This window comes from Cryptomeria japonica, chromosome 6 (genome assembly GCF_030272615.1).
Source record: "Cryptomeria japonica chromosome 6, Sugi_1.0, whole genome shotgun sequence".
NCBI classification, from domain to species: domain Eukaryota; kingdom Viridiplantae; phylum Streptophyta; class Pinopsida; order Cupressales; family Cupressaceae; genus Cryptomeria; species Cryptomeria japonica.
In genome coordinates, this window is record NC_081410.1 from 209,808,185 (window position 1) to 209,829,201 (window position 21,017).

The 21,017-nt window shown below is 34.0% G+C and overlaps 1 protein-coding gene across 3 annotated transcripts in view; it reads left to right on the top strand.

Moving 5' to 3' along the window:
* Positions 1-21,017, top strand: part of LOC131069823 (uncharacterized) — a 179,608-nt gene that overhangs the window by 121,962 nt on the left and 36,629 nt on the right. For 2 of the 3 annotated variants that reach the window (XM_058005389.2, XM_058005390.2), the window contains exons 4-7: positions 937-1,069; positions 2,470-2,607; positions 10,505-10,642; positions 13,598-13,850. In XM_058005389.2, the coding sequence (XP_057861372.2) occupies positions 937-1,069; positions 2,470-2,607; positions 10,505-10,642; positions 13,598-13,850 (662 nt within the window). The remainder of the gene's footprint in view (positions 1-936; positions 1,070-2,469; positions 2,608-10,504; positions 10,643-13,597; positions 13,851-21,017) is intronic. The other variant, XM_058005391.2, reaches the window with a different exon arrangement.

Here is a 21,017-nt window from a genome sequence, read left to right on the forward strand (position 1 = left end):
CCACTAAAGTCGCTTGTTCGCACATATAGACCTTGGAATCAGTAGTGATTTTTCAGGAGAGGATAGGATACCCGTTCAGCATACACTACCCAAGAAGCTATTCCACTAAAGTCGCTTGTTCGCACATATAGACCTTGGAATCAGTAGTGATTTTTCAGGAGAGGATAGAATACGTTCGGGTATCCTATCCTAATGTTTGGTAGATGATAAAACAGACACCAACAGGTAGATCTCCCACTACTAAAACCAATCTTCGCCATAGGTGTTTTTGTCCTAGGGTTGAAAAAACTGAACAACTCAAACTACCACAGAGGTTGGAAGTGAAATTTGAAGACACTAGATACTCGAACTCACCGGAGATCCAACTTATTAAAAATAGATACTTTCCAAAAATAGAATTTTGCTCCAAGAAGTTTGGGGTGCCCCATAAATGACAAAACCGCTCCCGAAAAGCATGAATGGACTCAACATGATCCCTAGAACTCAATGTTGATTACTAAACTTTAAAAAAAAAACTCTCTTAGGTACTGTAATAGTGATAATTATTGGGACACAACATATAGGTGACTCGCCCTCTTTGAACTAGGGAATATTCTCTCCACATTTTCATACAGCAAAATCTTGGTTAAATTCTTGTATTCAGATTTCTCTGAGTTTTTAACTACTAATGCAGACACCATAAGTTGAGATTGAAGGGATTGTTTCTTTTTTTTGTGTTTGCACAATGAGGTATTTGTTCTTTCTATGGTTGTAAAAGAACCATATGCACACATGGTTTCCTTGTTATCAAATACATTTTCTTTATTTTTGCATTGGATAAGTCAATCATCTGTTGATAGAGTAGCTGGTACTTTAACGGAATATTGCATAAGTTGAAAGGACCCCTTCCAATTGAATGGAGATTATATATTTTATCTTGCATTATGTTTCATGCAGTTGGATAAAGCAGCTGCTCTTGGAACTGCATTAGTTCTATGGCTTCTGGTGGTCATATTGATTGATAGCATCAAACATGGATTGCCGGCAATTCATAATGGTCAACTTAAAATTGCTGGAGTTCCATCATTAAGTAAGATCAAAATTTTCAGAATTTATTTTCCTATTATGACCACCTAGTGTTTGTTTTCCTAACAATAAAGATTGAAAAATGCAAATTCTGCCAAAAAGAAACAAGTATTCAATGAAATATAAGATAATTAGCTGTGTCATCTCCACTTAAAGTTTTAGATTCAATGTTTCCATAGATTGTCTCCATTACTAGTGAATTTAAGCTAAGTGGTTGTAAAGTTTCAACTTTCCTAGTTTTGTATGTGTGAGAAAAATTGCCACCTTCAATTTTAAACCATTTCATTGTTGCTAAGCTAAGATGCTTTCATTGCTGCTCTTTTTGTGTTAAGACAGATGAATATTATGTGCTATTTCCATCCAAGCAAACCGAAAATTAATAATTTCATGCGGGGCACAAATAAAGCCAGTGCCAGAATACCTAGCATAGGTAGTTATTTATAAGTAAAGTAATAGTTTTTGAGTAAGCTGAGTTAGAAAAATTATCATCTTAAGTTATCATTATTATGTTATTTAAATTAGGATTATCTATGAGAATATACAAAAAGATAGAATAGAAATAAAGATATTTGACAAGGAAAATATATATATACAAGAGACAATCATTGTATTTTCAATGAAAAACCATTATTATCTCATGGTAAATTCTGTGTGTTAAATATGTTCTTTTCTGAGGTCTTACCCTAAAAAATACATTCTCCCTTACCTTAGACACCCTAGAAATAAGTACAGCCAGCAGTGATCTTGTTTTGTGGGATTTGTCTGTACTAATTTTCTGGCTCAACAGTTCTAACATCAATGGTGAGCCATAAGGTTTTATGGTCAGAATTTGTCAACGCCTTAGTCAAATATTCTGCTCTGGCTAAAAATTATGCTTCAGAAAAGACACCGTTCCATAAAGAACTGTACATAACTGATTGGATTTCTTGAAGGGTCAAAGAAAAAGACATTTTGTTCAAGTTCGTGGAAGTTAGTATATGGACCAGGTCTGGCAGTCTTTAATTTGAGATGTTTTTATTCAATATCTGTCTCTGTTTTGGCATAGCTAAGCTGACTCCAACTTAAAAGTGGTACATGATCCTAAATTAGAGTTGAATAAATTATTATACAGTAGTACATAGATTTATGCATTCTGTTTTTGCAATTCTAGGCAATTTGTGTCTGTATTGTAGTGTTTATTTAAAAAAAATCAAATTTCTTTATGTAGTTTCTGTTAGAAAAATTTAAAAATATTGTTTGTCAAGAGATTCCTCCATATAGTTATTTTTTCAAGGAGTAGAATATATGAACTTGTACATTCTGCTAATTTCTTCTGTTTTAGACATTTTCTGCTAATTTTTTATTATGAGGTATTAAGGCATACCGACTATTTATTACATTGGAATTGACAATATTTTGATGCAGAAAATATTTCTCAAGCAACATCAATATTTGGATTTGCCTTTTATGTACAACCAATCATGATGCCTTATTTGATGGAGCTTCCTTCTGGGAAAGTTGGGATTGGTATATTGAAGTGGGCTACTCGGTTTGTCGTCCTTGGTTAGTGTATTATTACTTTTTCTTATTATAAAGCTTTTCTTACTTGTTGATGTTCAAGTTACAACTAATCAATGTTAGCATTTTTAGTTCATTATAATTCATAAGAGAATGTAAGATATGCATGAAAAGATATATATTAAATATTGGGAATAGAATGTTAATGATATAGTCAAACATATGATGTGCTGCAGGAAACTTTTATACTAGAGTTCTCATTTACTAGTCTCTTTATTTAGTGTATGAAAGCTGGAGAATTTAATAAAATAACATGTTACATCTAATGTAATTGTAGTGAATTATCTATTTATGAAATCACGAATGTAATTATAAACTTTGGATGTAAGTAGAAGAGATCAAATGAACTTACAATTTGACTTTCTTCTAGTACACAAGGACAGTAACATTAGCGTTATATCCAAAAATTGACCTGTTACTGTTTTTCTTAATGGCCTCTAAGCATTACTCTAAAGCCTAAAATACTGAACATCACAAAGCTTGATGAATTTCAATTTTTGACTCATAAGATTTACAATTTGCAGGGACATCAATGATGAAGAAATAATTCCGTTAGGTGAGACTTGGAGTGATATAATAATCTCTTTGTTTTAATTTTAATGTCTGCGTTCTTTTATGCTGTATTAGGGTACTTAATATACTTTGCCAATTTTGAATATGATAGCATGCTTTCTTTGTAGAAGCAAATAACCCTAATTATATTACAATATTATCCAAAGTTGCTGGATGAGGTTTGAGTATGGCAGTTTGCCGATTCTTTTACAAAAGTACATAATATATAGAAAATATTAAAAATAAAAAAATATAGCCATAATTTGCATAAAAATCATAAAATTAAATACAAATGACATCTAATAATTCATAATTCAATGTCAAAATTTAAATATGAATCAAAACGGTTTATAAATGTTCAAAACACAATGATACTCAATGGTCGAATGTGGAACTGCACATGGAAATTAAATGCAAATAATTTTATTTCTCTTCATCAAGAGCCTCAACATCATCAATTTGTTTATTGCAACAAGTAGTGCTTGTGCCACTCCCACTAGCTACACTATGCATTTTTAGTGTAGCAGCCCCGTGTCCCTCATCATTGATTGAGACGAAGGAAATTTGTGCAATTGACACTTTCAAATTGTACATCTCAATAACTTGTTGTGCCCTCTTTTGTACTCAACTTGCTCATGTGAGAGAAGGAAAAAATTGGAATGCACACACAACAAATCCTTTGTCTTTTTCCTTGTCAACCAGTTGTGCCTAACTGATTGGACATTGGAGTATGCACTTTAGTTCTACGTATCTAAAGAGAAACTTGCAACCTAATGAGATTGAAGACAAAGTCAATAAAAAAGTACGATCTTTTGTGAATTCACAAATGATAAAATCATAAATTTATAAAGGAAAGGTTGCCAAAGAAAAGTAATAATAAAATAATTATGATATTGCTATCAAGATTCAACTGTGTAGTTTTTGAGTCAAACTCATTGACCCATGATTCATAAGTAGTGGTTCATAAGAACCCATCTCTCATGAGAATGAATGGCACACTTATCACTCATTGCATCTAGGTGATGCTCACAGAGGTAAAGCATTGGGACTTCCCGGGAGGTCACCCATCCTAGTACTACTCCAAGTCGAGCTCGCTAAACCATGGAGTTTCCTCCAAGGTTAAGCCCACTCAGCTTGCAACCCCATTTGCAAAACCTTTAGCAAGTGTTGTGCCTTATGTACCATTCATTATAGAGCCCCTTTAGCTCATCAAATGATAAGTAGGAGATATTTTCCACAACGAGTCGAATTATGATATTGCTATCAGGATTCAACTGTGTAGTTTTTGAGTCAAACTCATTGACCCTTGATTCATGATTAGTGGTTCATAAGAACCCATCTCTCATATGAATGAATGGCACACTTAGCACTCATTGTATCTAGGTGATGCTCATAAAGGTGAAGCATTGGGACTTCTCGGGAGGTCACCCATCCTAGTACTACTCCAAGTCGAGCGTGCTTAACCATGGAGTTTCCTCCAGGTTAAGCCCACTCAGCTTGCAACCCCATTTGCAAAACCTTCAACAAGTGTTATGCCTTATGTTCCATTCATTATAGAGCCCCTTTAGCTCATCATTTTGAAATAATTCAAAATGAATATTTGTGAGAGAACCTTGATGGAAAGAGGCTGCATGTAAATAGATCCTTTACTATGAAGGTATTGTCATGTATGCATTTCTTCGTGTACTCACCAAGAAGAGTTGTAAGGTTTTGACTTGTTCAAGCTATAAACTTCACAAACTCACCCATAACTATATCCTCTACATTTGGATTGGGGAAGAGTCTAGTGAGTGTTTCCTTGTACTCGTCACTAACTAAAACATTTTGTATGGTGGCATCCTCCTGATAAGAGAAAGTATCTTCATGGGGTCAAAGCAAAAGTAAGGAGATGAAGCAGACTGGTCATCTTGTTCCATCCATTCAATTACATTTCTTTGCACCTACTTGAAAAATGTTTGAGAGGGTAGCTTCTATTTTGTCTTTTATTATTTCTGTCATGGAGCCATCATAAATCTCATGTGAACATAGCTGATCCATATCAGTGAATTTGATCATATTCATGATAGGCTCAGTGAACATCAACACATATTTCACATGAAATGATGAACACCCCTATTCATGATAGCTCCCTATTTTTACAATCTTTCCATCTATCAAAAATGATGAACACCCCTATTTTATCTTATTAATCCCTAATGGTCTGCATTGAAGTATTATATTTTTTCTTTCCTTGGCAAATAAGGCGTTGCATAATTTTTCATAGCTAGGAATTGTATTCCCTTTTGTTATCTTCTTTGGGATAAGTTCTTTATAGACTTTTCTAGCCTTATGTCCTTGCGGATTTTCTCCTTCAGTGGAGAATAGTGTTTTGTAAAACCTATGAAATAACTTTTTTATTACCTTAGGATCATTAATCATCTTATCATCTGATCAGATATTACCCACTTGTTCTCTTGTTGTCTTGGTTTTGATGTACCTTAAGAAGAACTTGGAACCCTTATCACCATAGCTAAGCCAATTCAATTTGGCCCTTACTCTTATACCATATATCTTCTTCATTTGAAGTCCTCTCAATTTATTCTTCATAGTGACTAACTCTTCATTAAGTCTCGAGTCTTTAGTGTCAGATTGAAGTTTTTTTTCCAAATTAAGAAGATTGTCTTTTAGATCATTTTCACTTTTTCTAGAGTCTAGAGTTCTCTTTTTCCCAACAATATGGAAGATTTTAGACCAAAAGTTAACATTGTTGTCTTATATTTCTATAGGATTTAGGTCCTTTAACAACCATTTATTTGATTTCTCTTAATGTAAATATAGCTTCACAACAATCCTCAATCTTTAAGTATATTGGTGTTTAGTAAAAACTTACCATATTTGCTTAAGGTATTAGATCTGTTATTATCAAGGAGGATTCTACAATAGATAGGGTGATGGTCTGATAGAGAGTAAGGTGTAACCTTGATTCTACACCCACCACCAATCTGATCAAAGCTAAAGAAGTCTTTATTAACATATAATCTATCCAAGCGATAGTAGATCCTCTTGGAGCCTTGTTGACTATTGCACCAAGTAAACCAAATATATTGGTTCTCCTTCTTACGACCTTCAAGAGTGTCAAGGAGATTAAGCTTTTTCTTCATTTTAGTCCAGAAGAATTTCTCATTCCCCTTCCGCTCCATCCTATTACCACCCAACTCATCTTCTTGATTTTCCACCATATTAAAGTCTCCTCCAATGATCCATGGGATGTCTTGTAGCCCGCACATCCATTTCCAAAGATCACTTCTTTCCAAGTGATCATTAGGGACATCTATGGCACACAGCCCAAATTTCCTTTCCTCTTTCTCTATGATGACGCATACTGCTCTATTACAAGAGGAAATCCCATATTCAACAACAAAGGGAGACCAGTTATTTGAAATTATTATAAATACTCCCCCTATACCTCTCTCATGATTAGTATGGAACTAGGTGGCATCCTTCTAAATAAACCTCGGGTTAGTCTCCAAAGTAAAATTGACTACTTTCACTTCTTGCAAGAAGATTGCATCCTTGTTTTGAATTTGATTGATAAGTCTTCTGACAATGTACTTTCTATTAGGGGATTCCAATCCCCTTATATTCCAACTCATTCAATTGATCAGCATTTACAATCTGATTTATAATCAATTCTAGGATTCTTAAACTTTTCAAAACACTTGGGGAGACTAGTTTCTTTATCTAGTCTTTTAGGATTTGGAAATGAATCAACTCTGCTACTGAATCTCCTCTTAACTTTCTTAACTTTAAGCCATCCCTCATTTGTCAGTTTAGTCCCTTCCTCAATCGGGGAAACATACAAATTGAGAGCTTGAGTGGCATTCGGGCATGTAATTTCTAACATGTCATTGTATTCCATGTTGGGCATGTTACCAATTTCCACCACAGTCATCTACTGCATAATAATTAATTGCAGATTGGATAATAGCAAGGTTTCCATTATCTTCCTGAACCTGTTTGGGCTCTAGGCTAACAAAACAATTGATAATTTTAGTTGGCAAGGCATATTACCCAATAAACAACTCATTTTTTATTATGTACTCCAAAATAAAGTCAAGACAATGGCTGCATAAGGGGTCCAAAGAATACCAAACACCTCTCTTGCAACAAGGCGTATGTTATTGTATTGCCAGTCACAACTTGCACAACATTTTATATGCCCACCACTAAAACAAATTCCTCCAACATCAAGCTCCAATTATTTACATTATTTATATTTTGGAGACATTAGTTAACTTCAAGAAAATCAGCTCACAATTTGAAGCCACCAAGCAATAATTAGGATGTAGTTCCTTCCATTAATCCACCCATTTGAAAGAATTGTGCATCCAAACTTTGACCACTACTTTTTTTTTTTTATCTTTTGCAATTGTTTTTACATTGGCAATAGCATCTTGAAACCATCTACCACTTAACTCTTTTCAAGAGGGCACCTTGTACTCTATCCCTACAGCTATCAATATTGTCACCAAATACTTCCAATATGGACTCTTTGCCTCATTGAAGGGAAGGTGGTTGTAATAACAAAAAAATATCCATACCTTATATTCTATTTTTGTTCCTCCTCGTTTCACCTTGTACCTTGCAGAGAAATTTGTGCTTTAGTTAAGTTTCTAGGCACAACAAAGCCTTGTGATTGGGATATACTCAAGTTGGATGAGGTTGATGTGCTATTCATTCATGGATTGCAACAAAATTCCACAATGCTTGTTGTATTTACCTCGGTGTTTACTGACAAATAAAGAGTAATGGCTACTTCTGTGGCTACTTGTGCCTTCACTATCTCCAATTTCTTCTCATCCAATAATGTAAGAATTGTTTTCATCTCTTGTTTTGCCTCTTCTAGGGAACTTGGACATGCCTTGGTGTTATGATTAGGAGTGCTTGCAATATGGTATTTGAGGGTATTGATGCCTCCATTAAGCTCCTTTGTACTCTAGGTGCAAGTCACACTCCCCACTATTGGTCCCATTATGACATAGGTACAAGTCACACTCCCCACTATTGGTCCCATTATGACATATTTCCAAGTGGAGTCATGCCTTTTATGGGGTTTACTTCCAGGGAGTTGACTTCCACTTGTTGAGTCCAAACTTGATGCAGAGTTGAAGGCCTTTGTACACTTACCTGCAATATTAATAAAACCAAAAAAATAATGTCTGTAAAAACAAATGCAACAATTTGAAATTCTTTTAAAAGATAATGGTAAATTTAAATGCATTTGAAAAATTGAAATGTAATACAGTAATATGGTAATTTAATAGTAATCAAACTAATGAATTTGACAAAATAACATGCTTTTGCCCTAAAACATAAACCTTATATTTAGAAAAAAAAAATGATTTGCATACACTAGAGTAAATCAGCAAGCAAAATTACATAAATTGAATTCAATGTAGAAAAATATGTAGATTTTACATTTTGTAAAACATTTAACATGCTAGATAATTAGAAATATTTTATACGCTTGAAATAAAAAAGGAAAAAAAAAAAGAATTAACTTATGAATCTAAAATTTAGAAAATTGCTCTTTGAATTAATTATAAATCCTTGAAATTTTTCTCTATAGTGTTGCCATGCTTGTGTTTCCTTAACATGAGTGGATATTTTTTTTAAGCCACTAAAACATGTTTTTGCGGTACTAGCGTTTGAAGTGCGTTTATGCCGCATACAACAGAGTTAGTAAGTGGTAAAGTTAGACTCGTCGAGTACTCAGCAAAAAGAACCCAAAAAACTTGCGAAAACTCAGCTGGTAGAATTGATGAGTAAACTCTACAAAAGTTGGCAAGTACTTGGCAACTCGCTGAGTTGTTAAATAGTAAACTAATGAGTCTTCAGTTAACACACTTTAGTTCCTTTGATGCTAAAACATTTGGTAATAGTAAAGAAGCTACTCTGAAATTTTTGCCATTCATCTGCGTAGTTTTGGTTTGCTCTCTACCTATGCAATCTATTAGTATTTCATTTCTTAGCCAACTTCTTGAGGTAAGGAGGCATGCCAATACTTGTAGCCTAAAAACATGAACATATTTGGGATTAAATTATCTTCTATGTTAGTTTTAGCACTTTCAGATTAATGTAAACTCAGAAAATCAGAATTTAATTACTAGTTAAATTGATTAAATGAATAGTTTATAGTTTTCCAGATTTAAGCATAACCAAGAAAAGAACAAAATAAGCACAAGACACAATTACCCTGGGAAAACCTCCTAGGAGGAAAAACCCAGCCAGAAAAGATCCTCAGATCTGATTATGGATTGAATTCATATGAAGGTAACAACACTTATCTCAATGATGGCGTGTTAGGCTTGTATGTAGCGTGGGGTCTTTTATTAGATGTCATGAGGTATAGGGCCCAACCCTACATGTTGGGGAAGGGGCTGGCCCCCTTGGGCGGATTCCAATGTTGCCCAAGGCAATTGGAATCCGCCATTCCCTAATTATAATCAACATTCTACACAATTTTATCTTGAAGCAAATTGTGAGATATCAATATCGTTGATTTTTTATATCAAAACCTCAATCTCCTTTCCCTTTGTTGGTCTCATCCTTAGAATATTTAAGATTTTTCAATATTCTCTCTTCATTTAAGTTACTTTAATTTGCATCTTTATGATGGCCATAAATATTCTTTATTCCATGTGTATTATTTTTCAAATTTACTTTATGACTATATGTTTTGTTAGAAAAGATTAGACGTTTTTATAATTGTATTTTTTTTTACTGGCGGATTGGATTTTAGTAAACTTGCCATGTAATATAATCGATAGTTTGTCAAATTTTGGATTACTATGCTTTTGTGGTTAGTTAAAATGAAGTGTCTTTGGAATAAGTAGCTTTGATTAATTAGGAGGGTTTAGGCAAAAACACTTAATAATGCAGCTGCTATTTTGACAATTTTAGGATATTTTTTTTGTTGACCAAGCAAGTTTATACTTTTGAGTTTTATATAAAAGGGAATTATTTTCAAATAACACCCTAGGTTTGTTTGATACATTGAGACATTTTTGAGATTTGTAGGCTAATAAGAGGCGTGCAACTGCACTTGCCATCTTTGTTGCATTAATGTCATCTAATGTCACAGTAATACGCATGCACATATTTTCTGAAAATTAAACCCGTTTCTGGATTTACTCTAGCTTAGGTGTAAGATAACTAGATAATTGTTTATTTTCTATTTTTGTATTTCCTAATTGAAATGTTCTGGAAAACATTGCAAGTATATCATTTATAGTGTATGCGTCTTCTAGAATTTTATTTTCTAATTAAAATGTTCTGGAAAACATTGCAGGTATATCATTTATAGTGTATGCAATCATTGGGCTCTTTGGTGCAGCTCGTTATGGGGATCAAACAAGTGATAACATTCTTCAGAACCGGTGGATGGGAGGTGGAATCGGGCAGGGTATCTTGAATTTGTCAATATCTTGTATGTCAAAATCCAGTGTGGTTTGTTTCCTGTTTGCATGATTTGACATCATTTTCTTTCTCAATTGTGACATACTTCAACAGTTCGATTCAAATTTCCATGGGTCCATGAATCCTTTTTAAGCTATGATACAATTGCATTTGATAGTAAGCTCTTGAAAATCCTGCGAATGATATAAAAAATGCTAAAACTCAACCTAGGTAATAATGAGAAACCAAGTCCATACAAATACATGCTAACAAAGAAAAACTTCTGTTTGATGCTATCCACTTTAGCTCACAATTAAACTAGCATACCTATCTTTAGAGGAATATAGGTAAAGTACGCCGAAAGATATCATATTCTTTCATTTTTCCACTTGAAAAATTATTATATTATTATTATGTAATTAATATTAAATTATTATTATTATATTATGATATTGCAATTAATATTAAATTATTATTAAGATATGACTATATTATTATGTTTTAATATATTCTTATTTTTATGTAGGACACTTTCAATCCCCCATAATTAATAATATTAGATTGAGATAATTACGAAGTTAACTAATTGCATGATGGAGATAGACAAGATTGATTAGTTACACTCAGTAGTTGAGAGGTGGAAGTGAATATATAATTAGCATTAAATAATTATAAACAATATAAAATTTAAAAAATAATAATAACTTTTTTTTTTTGCTTTTCATGCATTTAAGTGTCACAAACACGTCAAATTAAATGCTTCTAGTTTTTATTGACAGACATGTTTGCATCCATATCTGAGTATAAAACACCTGCTGCACAATTAATTCAGTAAATAACATTTTCTTTTCTTTTCTTTCAATTCTTATGATAGGATCACTTGTTCAGTTACTTTGATAGTTTTTGCCACATAGATAGATAGTAATGCAAGAAATACATGGAAAAGTGACAATGCATTCAGCTAGATATTAGAGAGATCAGAAACATGAGTTCTCTCTTTTGAATGTATGCAAAAATAAATAAAACCTAAATTGCTGATAGAATGAATAATTATCCTGGACATATATGTTTAGACTTTAGAATGAAAGATGTCAAACCTCACACAAAATATTCTGAAACTCCTAATAGAATTTGACTGTTTCAGCAGTATGTTCATAAAACTTTTAATTTAATTATATTTGATTTGAATATGAGTGAATGTAGAATATTGAGATATAATGCAAGTCAACATACATCTTGGATCTTGGACAAAGGGATCAGGTTTGTCCTTTTATTAACAAATCTATGAAAAATCTACTTTGCTCGGAATCTTATAGTCCGAGATCCACCCAATGAAAATTAACAACCTTACCAACCTATAGAATAATCAAATCTCTTCATGGAAACATGTAACTTGTAACCACCCCAAAAAAGGTGGAATTAAAGTGGTGTCAAAGACTCTGAATAGGGTAGTTGTTTGGAGTTTTGGACCTTGAAGAATATAATAACATTTTAAAACATAGGAGTTTCTACAACAGAAATCACAACTGAACTCTCTCGTCTTAGTTCTCAATTATTCTTCTAATATACTTTTCTCAAATTTTTATCAGTTTATTGTGTAACTTTTATCTCAAACTAAGTAATGAGCTTCTGGCTGGAAAGAAAATTAATACTTATTATTCTAGATGTGAATGCTAGATTCATTCTACAGCTGTCAAATTATGCAGTTCAAGATAACCAAAAAAAGATCCTTTTTGTTAACCATTAGACTGTTACCCAAGAGTGTTATCACTTTAGATTCCTCTTGAAATTTTTAAAAGGTTAGAGGTGTCATAATAACTTAGTGTATTGTACTAAATATCATTTCTAATGAATTTTTTTATATTTGCTTATTCTGTTATTGTGGATGATGAAAATGCGAATAAAACAAGATGTGGAAACAATGCAATGCAAAATCCAATTTCACATCAAAATCATTCAGTAGGGCCTAAGATCTATGCACAAATAAAATGATAAACAATAATTCATAGAAAAGATCTTAGATTGCTCCATTGTTTACTTGATAAATACTTGAATGCTTGATGTAGATTTTGCTCCAAGGTTTTGTAGCATAACCTTGATATCGACATGATAATATGAAGGCTTGATGCTTGGTAATTATGGTGCTTATTAAAATTCTAGTGATTTGATGATAAGAGTGCTGGCTAGGGAAAATGAATGAATGAAGGTCTTATTTATATGCCTCACTTAACATTTGATCAATGGTGGAGATTAATTAGAAAGATCAACGGATGAGAAAACTTGAGAGGGAAGGACCTAAAATTAGCACATGGATTGATGAGGTTGAACTCTGTGAAAGGATTAAGGGGGTGTAGAATTGCATAGAGGAAATTTATAAAACATCTATTTTATTCATGCAAGGTGAGAAATTAAATAAATTGTTTGAAATTTATTTAATTTTGAGAGGAAATGTTATCTAATTAAATAATTTTTGAAAATTAATATAATTATAGTGGGGCCAAAAGATGAATTAATTAATAATAAAATTATTTAATTAATAGTGGAGGGAATATGATGAACTAATTATATAATAAAAATATTTAATTAATAATGAAAAGAAAGGACAATGAATTAATTAAATAATTAAAAATTATTTAATTAATAGAATAAATGTTAGCTTAATTAAATAATTAAAAATTCTTTAATTAATATGGATGGAAGAATTAATGAGAAGGTGATGACATGACAAGATGAAAAATGCATTAGCTATTTTTTAATGTCTATAATTATAATAGTTCTTTTCCTTTTAAACCTTATTGTTTGTTATTTGTAATTAAATAAATTGGTGATACTTTCAAATCTGCTAATTTCAATTCTTGTTTACTTGCAGAAATAACAGTTGACTAATATAATTATTTTTCTTTATAAATGAGGGTTGAGGTTTTACATAATTATTGACATACAAGTGGAGTAACCCGCAATTGGATTTGTTGGTTTTTTCTTGCAGTGTATCTAGCATTGTCAGTTCCAATGTTGGAGTTTCCCATAAGGCATACAATCTATTGTTGGTTTCCAGAGAACAAGAAGTTCCGCCTGCTACAACTCTATTTAACAGTTGTGATTCTGTTGCTATGCTTATCATTCGCTTTATTGTTTCCAAATAATTCAGGAAATGTTCTTGTTGCAACGGGGGCTGTTGGGGTCTGTATTGTATCATATATGGTTCCTATTATTAATCATTTTCTACTCCTATTTAAGAGGTATTACTCAGTTCCACAATTTTCTGTTATTTAAATCAATAGTATCATTCAATTTTTTACTTTCTTGTATTTAGATGAAAAATTATCCTTTTACAGGTATGAGAGGATCTTGTAGCTATAGGAAATTTGAAAACCTAAATTTTGTTTTGAAAGCCACTAGGACTGCCACACTGATTCATAAAAAAACCAACACATCTGCCTCAAGCTACATTGAAACAAGATTTAATTCACATGCTTTCTTGTCTTCCAAGAAATTCTTAGGCCAAAAAAAAAACTTAATGGCCTTGTCATCCATACTTTACATGATGACATCCTTTTTGATACTCTAGGTAATGAATATCATGCTTACAGAATATTAATATTTTGTTATATTTTAGATTTATCTATGCGCCCTTACAAAAAAAAATACTGCACACCATATAGATTATGTACATGCTTTCTTTCTTGGGTCCACACCACTAGTAAAGTATAAAGGACATTTTCTTCTGCAATTGTAAGTTTTTTTGATAATTAATTTAAAAAAAAAAATTCTTGCAAGAAAATGCTTTCCAATGTAGTCCACACTCATATTTTGAACAAATGGCTCATACCATTATTGATAGACCTGCATGGCAGAACACACCCTATGAGAGTCTTGATTATATAATTTATAAATGATCTGAGACCCAAGGGTATTTAGGAGATAACAAACTCCAATGAATTTTTAAATGTTACGAATGGAAGTGAAATAAAGAATGATGCAGTGCAAACATCAAGCAAAAAGAAAGAAAGAAATTATATCAATGTCTATGAATGACCAGAAAATAGATCAAAGTGACTGGAACATACAGCTGGTACAATAGCAAAGGACGGGGGCAAAATAGGCCCTAGACATGAACCAAAAATGAACAAGCAAGAAATTGGGGAAAGAAATAGTCACCGTGCTAGAACTGTAAATTCTAAAATTGTCTTATGCAATGTTCGATACAAATTTAAGAGGTTGGACATATGCAAGATGTCTATCTTTTGTCCTATTTTGTTATGTATCAAAGAATAACTAAAGTGCATAACATGGAAGTGTTGAAAATGAGGATCATTGTGAGAGGTACAACAAACACAAACTTTTGTCTCCTGTAAGTTCATTTCTTATGTTTTCTCTTTTTGAAACGCTGTTGAACAATTGTGCAGAATAGGATTGACATTGTCAGAGCTGTGTAACATAAATTAAAAGCAGCTGAGTGCCATGTTATCAGCATGGGTCATAGGGAAGGTCTTAAAGCTTGTGGTCAGAACGGCTAATGGAGGAAGTAATGCCATTGTTTTGTGAGTTGATTTAAGTGCCAGATCCTCTAGGATCAATGTAGGCAGATGTTATTTGGAGAAAAGTATGGCACCAACCAAGATGTAATCACCATGGAGGGTGGCATAATACAAAGTCATTGGCATCTCCATTATCAAGATCTTAATTTATTCCTTTAAGTGAGAAGCTTATCTTCTTATGTGTATTCCATTTGAAGTGTGTGATGTCCCCGATATAATTAAATAATAAATTTAATTACTTTATTGTAAGGCCCCAAATTTAATAACAAATCTTTCGGGCCCTTTTATTTAATTAGATTAGGCAAGTCTTGGTTGGTCGTGTCGGCCCGTTTGTAACCCTTTGGGAAGTTTCCCGGAGCCCATATATATGGCCGAGTTAGTCTTTGTCATAGGTATGCGAATTTTGGCATTTTCTCTTGTTTGTGCGAATTCCAGTTGGAGTTCAGCTTGTCTGTCATTTCGGAGGTGAGAGATCCTCCCTACTCGGCATCCGCAGTTTTGGTGGGAGTCCTCCTCACCCTAGTCTTCTTCTGTTCCGAGTCTGTGTAATCCGTTGTGCGATCATTATCAATATAATTTTTTGTGCATGTGTGAATATTCATTATCTACACCCAAGTCTCTTGTGCCTGTGATAATAATAATTCATTCCACTATGCTATACAAACTGAATAAGTATCTGAAGGGCTCGAGGGCGGAACTTGGTGAGCATACACCTACCGTATGACCCACTACCATACACCTCCATCCAACACCCATCGTACGGCCCACTACCGTACCCCCATCCAACTCCAACCGCACCTCTGCACCTTCACCGTACGGTCACTCCGTACTGCCATCCCTCCTCACACCACAGTACATCCTCTGCACCGTACGGTCTTCCTCACTCCACTGTACGACATTCACACCGTACTGCCACCCCTCACATCATCGTACAGTCTTCACTCCACCGTACGACATTTGCACCGTTCGACCCTCTCCTCATCCTACCATACGGCCACCTCTCTCACCACCGTACCACCTATTTATCGTACGGCCTTTTCCCTTGCCTCACCAGCCACACTGTACAGTCAGGGAACATTACAAAGTGGCAAGTACATCTAATGGTGTCTTAAGTTTTTTGTGTTCCCTTTATTTGCAAAGTTGGTAGTATGTTGCTTGAAAAACAAAGCATATGCTAATGGAACTCATTTTGTGTGTATATGTTGATGAATGCATTGAAGGACATTGGCAGATATTACCCAATTGTATAGTTGATTACCTGATTATCATGGAATATAATGGTCACGTAAGGAATAAGAAGCAATAATGAGATACACATTATTAAAAGAAATGAAATCTTGTATTTTATTAAGGATGCATATTTAAAGTTACATTTGTCTATATAGGAAAGCTTGTTATCTAATTCTCAAATATTTTATATGAAAATCCATATGCTGACTACATGCATGTAATATTGTAAATCCTTGTGCTTGTGTACGAAAGAATTTTGTTTGTCAATTATTCTGACTATCCTCATAGTTATCTTCATAAGATTTATAATTCAATTTTGAGGAGAATTTCCTTGTAATTCCTTAAAACACACAACATTGAATTTTAGACCCTAGCTTGTAAAAAATGAATTTGAAGAAGCCTAATCATATATCCTGATAATTTTGGTGTTGTAAGTGTTGATCATGATGTGAAAGACCTAGTGTTAGGGTTGAAGGAATAATTTCCCAAAAGAATAATATGCATCAAATGTTCATAATAATGAGATTAAGAAAAGAGCCGGTATATGGGTTAAGTAGCCATAAGACACAAAATTGTTGTGTCTAGACGCATTGATGCTTGTGCTAGAGTAGAAGCTATATCAACATAAAAAATTAGAGAAATTTGAAACCCAAGGTGTCCATAATAAGCAACCAAGATGTCCATAATAAGCAACCAAGATGAAGAAGCCTTGGAAAGTTGGAGGAATCTACTTTAAGATCCAAATTATCTCCATGCAATCCAAAGTAAAGAATCCTTAAAAAATGGAGCATAAGTTCATAACTTATATAGAAGAAACATTTCTAATTCCACAAAACCCATATGGAAAAGAAAATAAACCAGATAATGGGAAAACTATGTGAAGCCCTTTGGAGAGATCATGGTCTTATAGCTTTGAGAATTGCAAGAAAATAGGCCTTAAAAATTTATTAATGCCTGATTGGAGAAATACGAATTATAGAATCATAAAAGTTGCAAAACAAAAAAAATGCTATGAACTTAAGACTGAATTCAAGATTTTTGCTTTTGTGCATGAACCAAGGTCAAGCAAATTTTTCATGTATTGAACATCAATTCTGTCGGCAAAATAAAAAAAAATCCATCAAAAGTAATAGATCCATCCACTAGGAAATTTTCAGGCCAAAACAACAATTTTAGTGTTGGCACAATTTCCCAGTTGACCTCAATCTTCCGTCCAAAGGTTGACTTGAATCTTGGTACATAATACAAAAACATTTAGACTTACTGGATATGTCTTCTATATATTTTTCACAATTTCAAAATAAATTCCTAACATTCTTATTTCAAAATAAATTCCTAACATTCTTTACAATAATGTGAAGAGACGATATGTGGACGTAGAATATGATAAGGGTGCAAACTAATAAATTCCCAAAAATAATTTGATCTTCCATTCAACCAAATATTGATAGGCTATAAAAATTGAGATGTTGGGGAACAAAGCATAGTAGCTTTCAAATCATAGGTCACTATGCTCTCACCGGCCCCAACTTTTGAACATAGGCACACCCATGCAAATCTATACCAAATAACTTAGTTATAACATGTCATGCCCCTATAAAACATATTGTTGGCCATTTTACTTGCTGGCTGGCCTTAAATATAACCCTAGGCAACATAATTAATGGGAAATTCAAAAGACCGACCACGAGATTGGATAATAAATATTAGCAATAATTTAATATGGCCGAGCTGATTAAGAAGAGGTTAACGGCTACTTAGTTGCATTATTTGTCAAGCCTAACTAGTGCTAAGAATATAATCATTAACATGTTGGCAATTGGAGGAATTGATTATGTGTTGCATTGATGTTTTGTCATTGATGGCAACACCAACTGTTTTGGTTGTTTACCGGTTTTCGATAGGTTTCGGTAGAGCGGTTAGATTATGATATTGATCCGGTATGCTTCGGTATGCTTTGGTTTGTGGAATTGGTTTGGATCTGTCATTCATGCTATTCAAATGTGTATCACGACCAGTTGGTTTGGGATTTGATGACTCAGGAGCTATCATTTGTTCTAGTAAGCCTTTTGGTCATCGGTAAGGGTTTTACCGACGGAGCTTTGTTGAAGATCTTTTGATGCACTTGATAAGTGGTGTTGGTGCGGCTTCTAGATGGCTTTCAAGATGTTGTTGGTTATCTTGTTCGTGTTCCTGTTGATCGATGGTGTTGCATTTAGGACCGGACCTAATGCTATCTTATTCTGCTAGGTTATGGATTGGTTTATGTAACATGTTGGTGGATGATCTCGATGCATTACCGGTTGGATCTATTGATTGGATTATGTTGTTTCGGTCTTAGGCCTATTTGGTTGATCATTGGATTGTGGGTTTATGTTATGAATTTATTGTATTATCGTTTAGGTGGCCGACCTAATTGTTTAGGTCCCAGGTTGGTATAAATATGATGTAAGATCTCTTTGTAGATCATGGGTTTTTGGGATATAGGATTATCTGTGTGTGAATAAGGTTGCAATCATATGCAAAGGTTTTGGTCGATCATAGGTGATTGAATTGGGTTGGTGAAAGAGGTTTAAGGCCTCCGATATTGAGCTTAACTAGAAGTGTACTCAGGTGTAGGAGATGCTATTCTTGCAGTTCACTCTTCTGTCCGGATTGTGGTCTGGATTTATTTTGTAATCAGTGAGGCTCCTTTTGTGATGAGTAGTGCACTTTAGGCTGTTGGCCTTCCTGCATGTGCAGGCCCCTTTTTTTTGTAATCACATAGTTACTGCAGAAGTATTATCTGATTGTGGGTAGGCTTCACACCGTGGTTTTTTCCTTTACTGGGTTTTCCATGTACAAATCTTGGTGTTATCTTTTGTGGATGGTTGGTAAATGTTCTATGGTTTATATTTGTGCTTAACTGTTATATTTGCTATTCCGGTATTTGGTTTATGTATTCTAGTAATAAGGTTTTAATGCTTAAAGTTCTATAATATGTTGACAACTGATTCACCCCCCCCCCCTCTCAGTTGTCCACCAGTTACTTGAGTTGTCTAACAATTGGTATCAAAGCTTGGTCCTCTCTGCAGAAGCTTAACCGCTTGAGGAAGATTCTATGGTATCTAATAGTTCAAGTTCATCATGTTCATTTGCAGCTGTTTTCCGGAGAGAAATTCCTAGGCTTGATGGAACAAATTACAGGGTATGGAAGATTCAGATGGAGACTCATCTGAGATGTCTTGGTAAGGAGATTTGAGAGATCACTGAGAAAGGATATACACCTCATAATCCGACATCTAGCAATCCTCCTCCGATAGGCTTGGATAAGGACATTGAAAATGATTGTAGAGCCAGAGAAGCCCTTTTGAGTGCATTTTCTGATCAACAAGTTATGGGACTAACCAACAAATCAACTGCAAAGGCTATATGGGATAAATTGGAGACTCTGAATGAAGGTGAACCTACTGTTAAAATTGCTAAACTTGATGGTTACCGGGTGAGATATGAGAACCTGAAGATGGAAGAAGATGAAAGGAAGATTGCTTTTATAGAGAGAGTTAATGAAATTGTTCTGGGAATTCAGTGTTGTGTTGGATCTCTGAGCGAAGATGAAATAGTCTCTAAAGTATTGAGAGCTTTTCCACCGGCTTACAAGATGAAGGCTACTACAATTAATGAGTTGAGAGCAACGGAAAACACCTTTGTTAATAGGGATACCTTGGTTGGGAAGTTATCTGCTTTTGAGCTTGAGGAATTTGGTCCTTCTGGAGTTGCAAAATCTGAACCTGTTTTTCATGCATCTACATCATCTACCGACAAGAGTGATTGGAAAGCCTTATATGCTAAAGAACTGGAGGAAATGAAGAAAGAAGATGAAGAGTTTGAGAAACTTGAAGCCCTATTTGCTAGAAGAGTACCTAAAGGTCCGACAAGAAGTAAGTATGAAGGAAAATCACCCTTTAAATGTTTCGCATGTAATAAGATAGGTCATTTTGCATCTAGATGTCCTGAAAGGAATTCAAGATTTGAGGAAAGAGCTAGAAGATCTTTTAGGCCTAACCATGATTATCAGGATAAGCATAAGTATAGGAGGAACAAAGACAAATCATGATACTATGTGGATGAGGAAGGTGTGACTGATTTTGATGATGAATCGGCACAAGATTCAGCTAGTGGATCCGGCAATGGAAAGGAATGGGTATTCTTGGCTATCAAGGAAGATGATTCGATACTTGAAGAAAAGGCCTTTGTTGCTAAAGTTGAAGACGAGGATGAATGGGTGATAGACAGTGGATGTTCACATCATATGACTGGAGATAAAATGAAGTTTCTATCTTTGCAAGAATTTGCTGGCGGTCTGGTTAGATTTGGAGATGGAAAAGCATGCATGATCAAGGGAAGAGGAACTATATCATTGGATGGTAAGCATGATACTGATAATATTTATTATGTTGAAGGTTTAAGGCATAATCTTTTGAGTGTAGGATAGTTGGTGGATAAGGGATTTCAATTACAGTTCAAGGATGAAAAATGCAAGATTATCAACAGATCTGGATTAGAGATTGCAACCGGAACTCAGACTATAGGTAACATCTTTCATTTGAAATCCGGTGAGAAGACATGTTTGATTGCACAAATTGATGAGAGTTGGAT